Source organism: Lepidochelys olivacea (genome assembly GCF_965140295.1).
Source record: "Lepidochelys olivacea isolate rLepOli2 genome assembly, chromosome: 3".
NCBI lineage: Eukaryota > Metazoa > Chordata > Testudines > Cheloniidae > Lepidochelys > Lepidochelys olivacea.
The window spans coordinates 15,491,282-15,504,952 of NC_140413.1; the positions used below are offsets into that span (position 1 = coordinate 15,491,282).

The window sequence follows — 13,671 nt, forward strand, 5'->3', positions numbered from 1 at the left end:
TAGTACTGAGCTTCTACTGACAGATGCTAAGAGTATACAAGCACATAGTGATAGTGTTCACTGGGGAGCAACTGCTCTCCAAAACTCACTTAAGAACTTGGAGAGAAGTCTTTGAAACATAGAGCTAGTGAACTTCACATTCAGGACTGAACTGAACGCAAGACACTGAGCATTCTCAACCCTCAGGGATGTTAAGGAGAGTTGTGGGCCTTCGGCACTTTGCAGAAGGTGTGGAGCATTAGGAAAAGCAATAGCTGTTGACAGAAAAACGTGCCAGAGTAAATGAAATTTCAAATTTAGAAATAAACTATTAAATGCATGAGAGATTAAATAAAGCCTTGTGGATGTTATTAATGTGTGATTTGCTCATCACATTCTATCCCACTTGCAATGATGTGTTTATTCATAATTTAGATAAATAAAGAGAGTGCGGACTGTCAAACTGTTATTGCAGTATCAGTGAGTCATATTTTGGAAGTAGAGGTCATCTGAACTTCTCCACTTCTCCCAGGTTCTATATTTATCCAGATAACTATGGGCCAGAAGATCAGTGTTTTGTTTCTGACTTTGCTATAGTTTTTCTGTGTGACCTTGGGAAAGACATTTAACCTCTCTGTGCCTCGGTTTTTACCTCAGTACAGTAGGGGTGACAACATATCCCAACCTCACGAGTTGTGCTGTGAAACTTACCTCATTAATGTTTATGAAGTGCTTTGAGATGCTTGGATGAAGGTTGTTATAGAAATGCAAAGTATGCTATTATATTTAGAGTTGGGCCTGACACAAAACACTGGGCTCAAAGACCCCTGAACTCCGGGGAATTGGATTCATGCCCAATCCAAATTTACATTTCTGGCCCATCTCTATTGTGTTATTACATCTTCACTAAGGTCACAAATGTATGGCAACATTGCGAGTGATGCAGTAACATTTAATAAGGTCACACACAAATACATCCAAGGTGGTATAAAAAGAAACAGTCACTGAAGTCTAAACATAAATATCCTGCTTTCAGATACAAACCAAAGGTTCAGTCAGGATCCAAGCATCTGCTGCTGTGTTCTTTAAAGCAGGAGCAGCTGCATGAGGAGTCATAATCTAGGTCATTAAATAGGCGTATATAAGCACGGTTATTAAGTACTCTTGATGGTAGTTGTTTACATCCTGATAGAAAACCTAACAAACAAAGGTGCTCAAAAGTTATCACGTCATAGGCCCTTCCTAAACCACTCAGTCATGGTATTAACGAGGGGAAAAACGTGGGTAATGTGATATTTTTAAACAGATCAACAAATACATTATAAAATGGTGGAAAAAATCCCTCAATTGGGGCAAGGCCCAAAATAACAACACACCAATTTTCTGCATAGTGTTCATGTTAAAATCCTACACAAACCAGGTCTAGAACTGGTGTCAGTAAGAATAATTCCAGTGAGGACGAGGTCTTTGCCAAGCTTTATCCAGTCTTCAAAACCAAACAAAAAATGTTCATCTATTCCATTCAGGAAAAAGGGGTTAGGTGGGAGTTGATTCTTATTTGAACTAAACCAGGTTGCCCAACTACTGGCACATCAAATCAGCATTAGGATGTTGGGTCATCACAGCCCACTGAAAGAACAGAAGAGGATCTCATGGGGGATGTAGTCTAGATTTTAAATGGCTATTTTAAAAGTATCCTTTCTCTGACACCTTTCATACTGCAGGATCCCATGGTACTTTACACATAAGTAACCCATATACAGTGGGCACCATTATAAAACAAACCACAGTGATTGTTTTATGTCACCTATTCTAAACGCAGGATGATACCATGTTTAATGCAGCTGGGGTAGCAAACATTAAGGTTATAATGGTACTCAACGTACAAACTATGCTTAGCAATCAATTCACCTGCCACTGAAATGCAACCAACTCTGGGGGGGAGGGACACAGTAACTGTTTAGCAGTGCACAGTATTACTACACAGATGTCATCCTCAGCAATATCATCAAAAAGAAAGTAACCAAAACACAAATAAAAGCTCCAGTAAATCTTCATGGAAACAACTAAGGTCTTTACATGGAAAAGAACACAATTGGTTGGGAGGGAAATGCCATTTTTAAATGTCAAAGAGAATTAAAATATAAAAGAGTAAAAATAAGGGAAGGGAAATGCTGAGTTCCTTCAACCAAGTGACTCTCATTTCAGTTTCCCTTGCTGTGACCCACATACTTGCACTTCATTTCTCGTCACTAAAATCTCAGTGCAGTAATAGCTTCCTAAACAATACAGCTCCATATTTTAAAGCTGTTGCTATGCTACTGTACTATGCCAAGCCTCTGCTGGAGCCAACAGCTGAAGTGGCACAGTGATGTCAGCTTCACATTGATTCATGGACCTTTCCAGAGGGAGAAATGGCCCATCTGCACAGTGCATGAACAGGACATGCATTCAGTGGAGGTGAGGAGTAAAGCTTTTTACCCTTTGTACCCGAAAGATTAAGCAAGGTGCTGTGCCTTGGTACTAAAGCACACATTCTGTTCATAACAGATAACCTCCCATTCATAATTACCAGACTAGCTGGGACAGAATTGCCAGTTTGCTAATCTTCTCATGCACACAAAACAATTTGCATAAACATAAATCAAGCTGTAAAGAGAGAACCATAGCACAATTCTCCTCTCAGAGGATTACTGTCGCAGATGAGAAACATAGATGAGAAAGTCAGTTTTTCCTCTTGGGTGAGACATTAAAACTTAAAAGGGAACCACCCTACTGTCTGATAAAGTGGCAGCAACAGCATATCATGCAGCCATGCTGTGGACAAACCCCAGAGTCCCCCTGCTCTGTAGGCTACTAGAGACCACGGGGCAGATGGTGATAGCCCTTACACTGAATTTACAGTATAATGCTCTGACTTCAAAAAAATTACTCCTACTTTCAAGTGAGAGATCAGGATCAGGCCCCAAGACTATGAGTGATACAATGCTCATTAAGCCTGAAGGCAGATGCTAACTCTGCAGCTATAATATTGAATTATGGCTGTTTGTTAATGGAGAGATAGTGGTGGTCTTGGTCATTCAGCTACAGTTAGAAATGTTTCTTAGGAAGACACTAGAATGGGAAGGTGAGCTTTGTCTAGGTTTTATAATCGGAGCAAAAGATTTTAAAAGGACAAAACATGAAAGACAAAGATAAACTGGATAAAGTCTACCAAAGGGAAAGTTCTGATGCCCTTACTCATGCTGCATAGTGCTTTGCTGCACCAGTAGACCCACTGAAATCAACCAGACTACTGGTGGGGTAAGGCCGTAGTCAACAGCCCACTGATTAAGGAGCCTAGACTCTAAATCCCTGTTGAAAATGAGATTTAGATTCCTAAATCAGTTAGGCGTTGCACCGCTGAGCACAGCAATGCCAAAATACTTTTAAAAAAACGGGCCAACATGAGTTTATACAAATCTGTTACAATGTTAGGACATTGACTTTCCCATCAGTCATTTCCACCACTTTCATTGTTTTAGTTAACTTGAGTCTCTATCACAACTTGGTCTTGGTATTATAATAACTGGAGCTCTCTGAAAAAAAGCTTTTCAATTATTCCCTTGCTCAAGCTGTTCAATTAACTTAAAAGGACCCCAAGAAGCTGGTTACGTATCATTCAACCTCTCCATTACTCAGTAGGCTCATATGTGACAGGAAAACATTTGCTTATTTACTTCAAAGAGGTGTTATAGCGAATATTTATAAAGAATTTTTTAAAAATTAAAATGTCATAAATCCAAATTATTATAATTATTTCATCCTCATATATAGAGGCAAATTTTCAGTCTGGTTTTAACCAGACCTCTGTTTTTGTGTGTGCAAAAATTTGCTGGAGGAAATAACTGCAGATACAGTTTTGCTCCAGCATTCTTTACTATGCGCTGAAAATTGCACCTGCAGTTATTTGTGATTGCATGCTGTGGCCACAAACCAGCATTTGAAAATCTGGCCCAATGTGAAAGAGATACTCCCATTTGTTAAATTTCCTTAGCCTTAATAGAAGCTGCCCACACAAAATTCCCATTGAAAATTACAAATGTTCATCTTGATTCAGTGGTCCAACAACACTCCATGATTTTTATGCGTGCTTAACTAGCCATGCTCCTATAGGCATCAAAATTACTACCTGTTTAAGATGGGTAAAGGGCATCGTTGCTCTTGAGCCTATTTTCTAGCACTAAATGTTTACAGCATGTGATTTATTAACCCAAAACATCAGTAAATATTTAAAAATGAAACTCTCTCAGTACAATCTACATTTGTTTCATATGCCATGGCGAAACTAATAAATGGAAAAGTATGTGGTTTCAATAAGTGTAATCTCACAAACAAACTTTCACTTTGCAACAATTAAAATGCCCATCCTTATGTGCTGAGAACAGACAGAATCTCTGACCATTGCTCCATTAATCTGTAACAGCCTAATCCTGGAAATAATGAATGAGGTACTGGGTGCCCTCAACTCCCAGTGACTTTTGAAGGGAGCTGAAGGATTTCAGCACCTCCAGGAAAGACTCAACACATTGTAGGATCAGTCCCATGGCTGATAAACTCCTGAGAAAATTAATGAACAGATCTAATTGTCACAATGGAAAGAGAGTTAAAAGATAAGACTTTAAATGCTAATCTACAAAGTGGTTAGGGTCAATTTCTGCCCTCAAATTCACACATGCAATTCCGAGTAAAGTTTTGAGGATTCCTGTGTAGGTAACTGAGAGAAGCATTTAGTTCTCAGAATGACCCTGCTAACCACCACAATGATCAGTAATGCTCATACTAATGGAGTGTTGAATCTGTTTCATTCTTCCAGCTATTCAGCTCTCCTTCTGATTGTTTTATTTTTTTTAAAGTAAGATGTAATATATTGAAAATTGTATTGTATTCTGCAGGATATTTTCCTTTTACATATCATAAGATAGTGATCACAGACTATAACATAACATTCATCCTTGTCTCAAAACTTCTAAACAGTTTCCATCATTTTCTTGACCAGAATTTATTTTAAAAGAGACTTTGTCCTTGTGAAATTCCTGTCTCCTGTATATCCAAATTCACACCCTTGATCCTTTTTCACAGCAGCAATCGCATACCACACAACAAAAACACTAACCCAGGAATCTATCCATGCAACAAAGCCCGTTGCCAACTGTGTCCACATACCTATTCAGGGGACACCATCATAGGGCCTAATCACATCAGCCACACTATCAGAGGCTCCTTCATCTGCACATCTACCAATGTGATATATGCCACCATGTGCCAGCAATGCCCCCTGCCATGTACATTGGCCAAACCGGACAGTCTCTATGTAAAAGAATAAATGGACACAAATCAGACGTCAAGAATTATAACATTCAAAAACCAATCAGAGAACACTTCAATCTCTTTGGTCACTCGATTACAGACCTAAGAGTGGCAATTCAACAAAAAAACTTCAAAAACAGACTCTAACGAGAGACTGCTGAATTGGAATTAATTTGCAAACTGGATACAATTAACTTAGGCTTGAATAGAGACTGGGACTGGATGGGTCATTACACAGAGTAAAACTATTTCCCCATGTTTATCTCCCTCCCCCTCCCCCATTCCTCACATGTTCTTGTCAACTGCTGGAAATGGCCCACCTTGATTATCACTACAAAAGCTCCCCCTCCCCCCACAGCTGGTAATAGCTCACCTTACTTGATCACTCTCCTTACAGTCTGTATGGTAACACCCACTGTTTCATGTTCTCTGTGTATATAAAATCTCCCCACTGTATTTTCTACTGCATGCATCCGATGAAGTGAGCTGTAGCTCATGAAAGCTTATGCTCAAATAAATTTGTTAGTCTCTAAGGTGCCACAAGTATTCCTATCCTTCTCCAGAGGCTGCCTTTCCCCTCTCCTATTAATTATTTATTCCTTCTTCCCATTTGTGTAACAACTGCATGGGTTGGTGTTATATTTATACTGTAATACTGTCCATATGTACCATTGTCCTTTACTGGATGTAATCTAAACTGCTTACCTGTGTGTCACAGGCCCTGTATGGCTAACAGGGAAAATGGTTTCTCCTTTGACTCAAATGATAGGGAACTGTGCTTCTGGTGTGCAAAATGTGCTTTTTAAGGACATATTTCTGAGTGGAGAGGATATGAACCCTAGCTCATTTCTCAAAGAACTGTTAAAAACAGATAAAATATTATTCAAATTTAATACAAAAATGTAGATTGAAACAACATCAAGGCTGCAAAGTAAAGCACTCAAACCTCAGGAAAAGACAAAGTTAAGGTTGCTTGTGCACTAAGAGCACAGGAGTTCAGCAAGCACAAGTGCACAGTGCTGAATAGGGAACCACACTATGGGCAAAAAATGCTCACAATTTGCGCGTATTGTGGGTTTGAAGAGGCTATATTTCTATACAAAATTGCATCTAAATCAAGCTGCCCCATGTGACTAGTATTCTAAGTTGTATGTTGATCATATTTCAGTTTTCAAGGGCTTATGTTTGAAGAAACCATAGGCTTATTAAATAGGTGCTGAGTGGGTGTGACAAGTTCAGACATGTTGGACTGACACAAATGTCTCCATGGTTAATGCTTGTTGTACTCTTTATTGTTAGAAGTACTGTGAACTTCTTGATAAAGATCACATACTGAATTCTGCTCCAGGTTAAACTAGTGTAAATCCAGAACAATCCATTGAGTATTAAGACTCATCGAAAGATGAATTAAGAGGAAGACTGGCTTAATGTTTTTTAACATTTTCTGGGTACATTCAATAATAAAAGGGTGCAAATTAATTCCATAAAATATCATGAAGTTTGATTGAGACTGTTTGATACTGCAGTAAAGAGTCAGCATGCACTAGCATTTACAGCTATCTGAGAAACTGCAATTATTCTCCTATCTAAACTGAGTTTGGAATGAGCTACTTCTAGATTATACAGTGATCTGGCTGCCATTTTGTTTTCTGGTTCCTTCTCCCTGGCTCTCTATCAGCAGCCATCTTTGTCTGAGGTTGACATCTCTGACCAGTCCCAAAGGTTTACTGCTGCCTGGAAGGAGGGAGGGACGGACGGAGAGAGGGATCTGTGTCCGTATGTGTGCACATGGGCTACTGCTGCCAAAGGGAAGGGTCCTTCCAGATTGCTACCAAGTGTACAGGAAGGCAAACCCAGAAGAGGATGACAACAGTTTGAAAACAGCCATCCAGCAAACCTGACTAAGGTGAGCCAGACACAGCACTCCATCCAGCCCAGAGGAGCAATCACAGACTCTACAGCCAGAGAGCCAACCGAGCAGAGCCAAGCTGTGGGGAGGACCCAAAGGAAGGACAGAGTTCAGCCACTGGGGGAGTCATAAAGAAAGCAGAGCACAGCCAGGGAGAGCAGACCCTATCAGGAGAGATGCTAGGTTCTGAGAAGAGTCCACTGGGGGGCAATTAGAAAAGGAGGTGAGCGTAGCCTCGGGGGCACCAAAAGGGAAAAAGAGCTGAGCCTTGGGAGGAGTCAGAGAGGTAGCAGAGCCCAACAGCAGGGAACAAGGGTAAACCAGATAGAGAGCAAAGCTCAGATGGTGAAAAACAGGAATAGCAGAGTCCAGATGGGACATCAGGGCAAGTAAGGGGGAACAGAGTACAGATAAAATAGGCCACCCCTATTTTGATTTTATCATGCTTTATCATTTCATAAATAGTTCATTTGTTCTAAAATATATTGGTGCACAGAAACCTTGGGATTTGGTGGGCTGTATTAGAAACATTGTCTATTATTAAGTATCCATTGTTGTTTGTCCAAGGGCTCAGCTCCTAAATGTAATGGAGATGACAGAAGGGGAAGTCTATTTTGCAACAATCACAGGTGGCAGAAGAGAGAAAGATGCTTTCCCAATCTTTAGGTGGAGACCCCTTTTCAGTTAAAAGAAAAGGAGTACTTGTGGCACCTTAGAGACTAACCAATTTATTTGAGCATAAGCTTTCGTGAGCTACAGCTCACTTCATCGGATGCATACTGTGGAAAATACAGAAGATGTTCTTATACCTACAAACCATGAAAAAATGGTGTTTACCACTACAAAAGACTTTCTCTCCCCCCACCCCTCTCCTGTTGGTAATAGCTTATCTAAAGTGATCACTCTCCTTACAATGTGTATGATAATCAAGGTGGGCCATTTCCAGCACAAATCCAGGGTTTAACAAGAACATCGGGGGGGGGGGGGAGGGGGGGAGGGAGAGTAGGAAAAAACAAGGGGAAATAGGTTACCTTGCATAATGACTTAGCCACTCCCAGTCTCTATTCAAGCCTAAGTTAATTGTATCCAATTTGCAAATGAATTCCAATTCAACAGTCTCTCGCTGAAGTCTGGTTTTGAAGTTTTTCTGTTGTAATATCGCAACTTTCATGTCTGTAATCGTGTGACCAGAGAGATCGACGTGTTCTCTGACTGGTTTATGAATGTTATAATTCTTGACATCTGATTTGTGTCCATTTATTCTTTTGCGTAGAGACTGTCCAGTTTGACCAATGTACATGGCAGAGGGGCATTGCTGGCACATGATGGCATATATCACATTGGTAGATGTGCAGGTGAACAAGCCTCTGATAGTGTGGCTGATGTTATTAGGCCCTGTGATGGTATCCCCTGAATAGATATGTGGGCACAGTTGGCAATGGGCTTTGTTGCAAGGATAGGTTCTTGGGTTAGTGGTTCTGTTGTGTGGTATGTGGTTGCTGGTGAGTATTCGCTTCAGGTTGGGGGGCTGTTTGTAGGCAAGGACTGGCCTGTCTCCCAAGATTTGTGAGAGTGTTGGGTCATCCTTCAGGATAGGTTGTAGATCCTTAATAATGCGTTGGAGGGGTTTTAGTTGGGGGCTGAAGGTGACGGCTAGTGGCGTTCTGTTTTGTCTCTAAGGTGCCACAAGTACTCCTTTTCTTTTTGCGGATACAGACTAACACGGCTGTTACTCTGAACCCTTTTAAGTTGCCATTCTCCTCACCCACATAGCAGTGAAAAACACCAGGGAAGCTCCCTGAATGAATCACATAGAAATCCTAATCATTCCCCTTCCAACCATCCACAATGGTTCTGTGTGCAGATCTCTCTTCTCCTGCATGGAAAGGTAGGAAACAACTACCACCTCTGAAACCTGTGCATGTACTCTGTGGGACTCTGCTCCACTTTGGGGAGTCAGTTGGAGGCAAGAGCGGGAGAACTGGGGCCAGAGCTGGCTCCTCTCTGGCTCCATCTTGCTTAGGAAGAAAAGATAATACAGCCTGGTGACCACTCTCACAGGGGAGGTTGCAGATGGGGGGGGGGGGGTAGGGGGTAGTGCCAGCTAGCACAGCTATAGGGACAGGATTTTATAATTGTACTATAAAAATTGATGTAAACTTTGAATTAATTCTGCCAGTCACCCTTTTCGAGTAACAGAAAGGAATGACTGTCTGAGACTGGGATCTTGTTTCCTATATGCATTATAAACTGCCCTCTAGTCATTTCTTTGGTTTAAAGTTTAGTGAGTAAGAGACAGGATCTTGTATTGTGTCTATGTTAATTAGATTAAAGGAATGTTAGAGGCCTGAGCCACAATGTAAACTGTTTTGACCACAAGATTTAGTGAAGTTTAATTTACAATGTATTCTGCTGAATATAAAATACTGCTGTCTTCTCTGAGAGAGATTGTTTGTGTGAATGAGGAATGCATGCATCAGAAAAAATAAGGTGTGAAAGCCATCACACATGTCCAGATGGTCAAGAAAAAGTGAGAGACTTGGAAACATCAGAAAACATCCATTGTATCCGATGCGAAACATGTTAGCTGCATTGATGGCCTCAGAGGTGAGGCAATCACCCCCAAAGGCAAGACAATAGGAGATAATGATGGAAAGCCTGACAATAACCATCAAATGATAACAGCAGAAAACCCCAAGATTACCACCACTTAAGGACTAATTATTACAGGATGATATTGCAAAATGCATGGACTCAAATGGGAATTTACAAGTATAAAGCTGGGGTGTTTTGCCATGAAACTCTGGGTTCAGTCTGCCAAAACCTCAGAGCATCAGATCACGACTGACAGAGCCCAGCTCCTCACTCGTGTTCAGTCTAACTGGCCATTAGATTGACTCGAGCTACAACAGACTGGTAACTATAAAAACATCAACTGGCAGGACTGCGTGCATGAGGTGTACGTGTGTGTGTGTGACTGAAAAGCATATGCTAACTGTTGTATTTTCAATAAATATGGCGTATTTGCCTTCTCTCTTGCAAAAGATCCTGTGTGCTTTGTATAGCATAACACAGCTCTATTGGAGCAACATTGCCGGGGAGCTGAAGAGCCACCAGGGGCCAGAGCCAGTTCACATGAACAGGGCAACTATGAGGATGGACCTGGTCCTCTGCAGATACCCCTGATTCCTGCACTGATTCCCAGTACAACTGACCATCCCACGAGATGATGTGGAGGGATTTCCACCAGGGAATCCTTGCAGAGATTTTCTCCTCTAAAGCCTTCTTCCAGAGGTTTTACCATGGGAAGGAATGATCTGGGTCAGAGTTTCCAGTCCCTGATTCAGATAATTTCCACATAAGAGATGATCTGGTTCATGGGGCTAGGGGGTTGTCTTTTTTTTTTTAAGTTCAGGTTCATTAGTCCAGATTCTCCTCTCACTTATAACTGTTTTATACTAACTGACTTCAATGAAGTTGCTCCTGACTTACACAGAAGCAAGTGAGAAGAGAATCAGCCCCTTTGTTCTTCTGAATGAATCCCACTCGCTCCTGGCATCAGCTTAATCAGCCGTGCTAATGATTAGCTGAATTTCACATGTATAAATCTGAACTACAATAGGGTTTTTAGCATCTTCCATGCAACTTGTATGCCAAAATATTCCACAGAGTACCTGTAAGTTTCATATAAGGAAGTGAGCAAAGTATAGATAAGGAAGGAAAGATTGGTTTTCAGCTTGAGATTTGAAATGAGATGGAGAGTTGAACAAGTGGAGAGAAAAAGGGCACAAGCTGCAGAGGCGAAGGCTCTTGGAACAATGAGGATAAGAATAAATTGAGGGACAAATAGTAGTAATTCCAAGATCCAAAAATGTTTAAAAGCCCTGTTAAAGTTCCTAAGGAAACAAAATATACTTAACTATTACATTGTTTACAAACCTAAGCACTTATAAGCACGGAAATGAATGAGAAAGGACATCATAAAATCTTACAGCGTCCACATAATAAACACCTTCTTATCAAGTACTATGAGCCATTGCCACTTGAGGTAAAGGAAGATATTTGTTAGCTGTCCAGTACAGATGGATTCTTATGTTCTTTCTAAGCAGTAACCAAACAGAAGACAACTTGCTCTCACACATAGTGCCCTAGCCTGCTCCCATTGCTATCAGTGGCAAAAGCCTCTTTGCATCAATGGGAACAAAAAGTGGACCCAAAACTATCCACAAGGAAAGTGCTGGATTCTTCCAATGAAGACTGGATGCCTTCCTAAAAGATGTGCTTTAGTCAAACACAAATTATTGGGCTCAATACAGGGGTAACTGGGTGAAATTCGGAGGCCTTCTGTTATATGAGAGTTCAGATCAGATGATCTAATGGTCCCTTCTGGCCTTAAAAATCTATGAATAAAAATCATTAACAGTGCATGAATTTTCAAGGGGATTTAACTGTATAACTAGGATAACTGGAGGGACAGTAACAAAACATTTTTTAACTAGTGGGAGAGATAGGAACATTAAACAAAAGAAAAATGTTCAAATCATAGTATTTTAATGCCTTGTAGGTGGAAAACAGTTTGATTAATCCATTTATGTTGTCCAGAAGTATTCTCCTTTATCCTCTAAGAAAATATGGCAATTTCCCAGCCAAACTAATTTTGCAAGCCAAAGGCATAGGGACTTTGTAATGGCAGCTGATTGCGACCTCAGCTAAGGAGAGGCCGCAATACCATATTATCTGATGGGGACTGTAAAAGACAATCCTTTCCCTCTCACTATCTCACATCAATGCAAAGGTCATTATATATGTTCTTACTTAATATGCTCAATATCAAACGTTAAAATTGCTGAGAGCATTAGTGGTAACACAAACTCATATTCTACTTTCAAAATATTCAGGTCACTTAGGGCCAGATTCTGATATGGGATATTCAACATGGATAAGGGTAACTCCCCAAGTTGTCCCATTGAAGTCACTGGGATTGATCAATATTGAGAAAGGAGGTGTAAAGAGAGGTTTTTCTGAAGGAAAGTACAACATTTATTTAAGAGCTTAGGTGAATGTGATTTAGAAACTCAACAAGGGAAAGAGTGAAACTGACTCCCTAGTGATTCAGACCTGACTTGAATTTCACTAATAGGCACTTTAAATCTGCATCACAGAAATAACTTAATCCAATTTGTTGTAATAAATAAGTTGGATCTGTTCCAAAGATGAACATGGGAAAGAATTTCCCTGCTGCTCTTCATTTTGAAGATTTGTTTTCCTTTAGAATATTAATATGTATAGCTCTTGATCCATAGCCCATTGAATAGGAGTCTTTTAATTGATTCAATGGGCTTTGGATCAGGCCTCTCTAGCACTTTTCATACAAAGATCACAAAACCAATACACATGGGTGGGTAAGCAGTATTATCCCCATTTTACATGGAAAAAGGGAGTCACAGAGAGGATAAGTGACTTGCCCAATTTCATGCAGAATGTCAGCAGCAGAGCTGGGGGCAGACTTTAGCGCACACTTCAGTGAGGCTGAGGATACTTGGATTGATTCTGGTTCTAATGCTACTGTACATGTCTAGGAGCACAAGCCCTTACCTTAACAAAGAGGAAAATCTCACACTCCTTCTGAAAGTTGTCAGTTTCTCCTAAGTTGTTGTTAGCTGGAAATCTGGTGAAAGTTGGGAAGGTGGGGGAAGTGCCCGGGCTCTTACGAAGACTGAATCCAGTAGGAGATGGGATTTTATTTCCAAACACCATCCTTTCTACAGATTCGTCACTGGGCCTTGGGCTCATCATCTCCATCTCTTCCTGGCGATGCTGGTCCTCTTCAGCCCCTTGCTGAGAGGAAGCGGAACCATCCTCACCATCAGCTGCTTGCTGAGATGAGACAGAATTACTGCGGCTGTGTTCTGGGCTCTCCTGACAGCTGATGTCCATGCTTTCTGGAGTGGTGGTGGAAGAAGGAGATGCTGAGTCTTCATGGACTTGCTCATAAAGATGATCCTCTTTTGCTTCCTCTGAATCAGGAATCTCATAGAGGCCAGTGTTCTCTATATTTTCATAGATGGTGGTAAAGCCCACATTTTCCATGCTGGCTGGTTGGATTTTGCCTTTGTTTTGGTATCTTGAGGGGCTGGAGGTGCCAACAGATAAACACTGTTTAAAAGGAAGCAGTGTTTGTGGTGTGCTTTTTGAATGCACTGGTACACATTAAAGGTTTCCAACAATCATTTACGGAGAGCTTTAAATCAATAAACTATATTTCACTGAAGTCAAAGATAAGAGCAGCTCACTTTTAACTCCTTCCTGGCTCAGAGCACTTGCAACTATATTTAATCACCATTTGCTCTTCCGAATATATTTTAGTCAGACTTCAGTACATACAATGAATCCAACTCAGACAATTACCAGAGAACAATAAAAGTCAGTTGTGA

The 13,671-nt window shown here is 40.7% G+C and overlaps 1 protein-coding gene across 1 annotated transcript in view; it reads right to left on the bottom strand.

The window, feature by feature from the left end:
* Nucleotides 1-13,405, bottom strand: part of CLIC5 (chloride intracellular channel 5) — a 117,783-nt gene extending 104,378 nt beyond the window's left edge. Inside the window, exon 1 of the mRNA XM_084622430.1 lies at nucleotides 12,833-13,405. Coding sequence (XP_084478556.1) covers nucleotides 12,833-13,327 — 495 coding nt within the window. The 5' untranslated portion in view covers nucleotides 13,328-13,405. The remainder of the gene's footprint in view (nucleotides 1-12,832) is intronic.
* Between the last annotated feature and the right edge of the window lie 266 nt (nucleotides 13,406-13,671).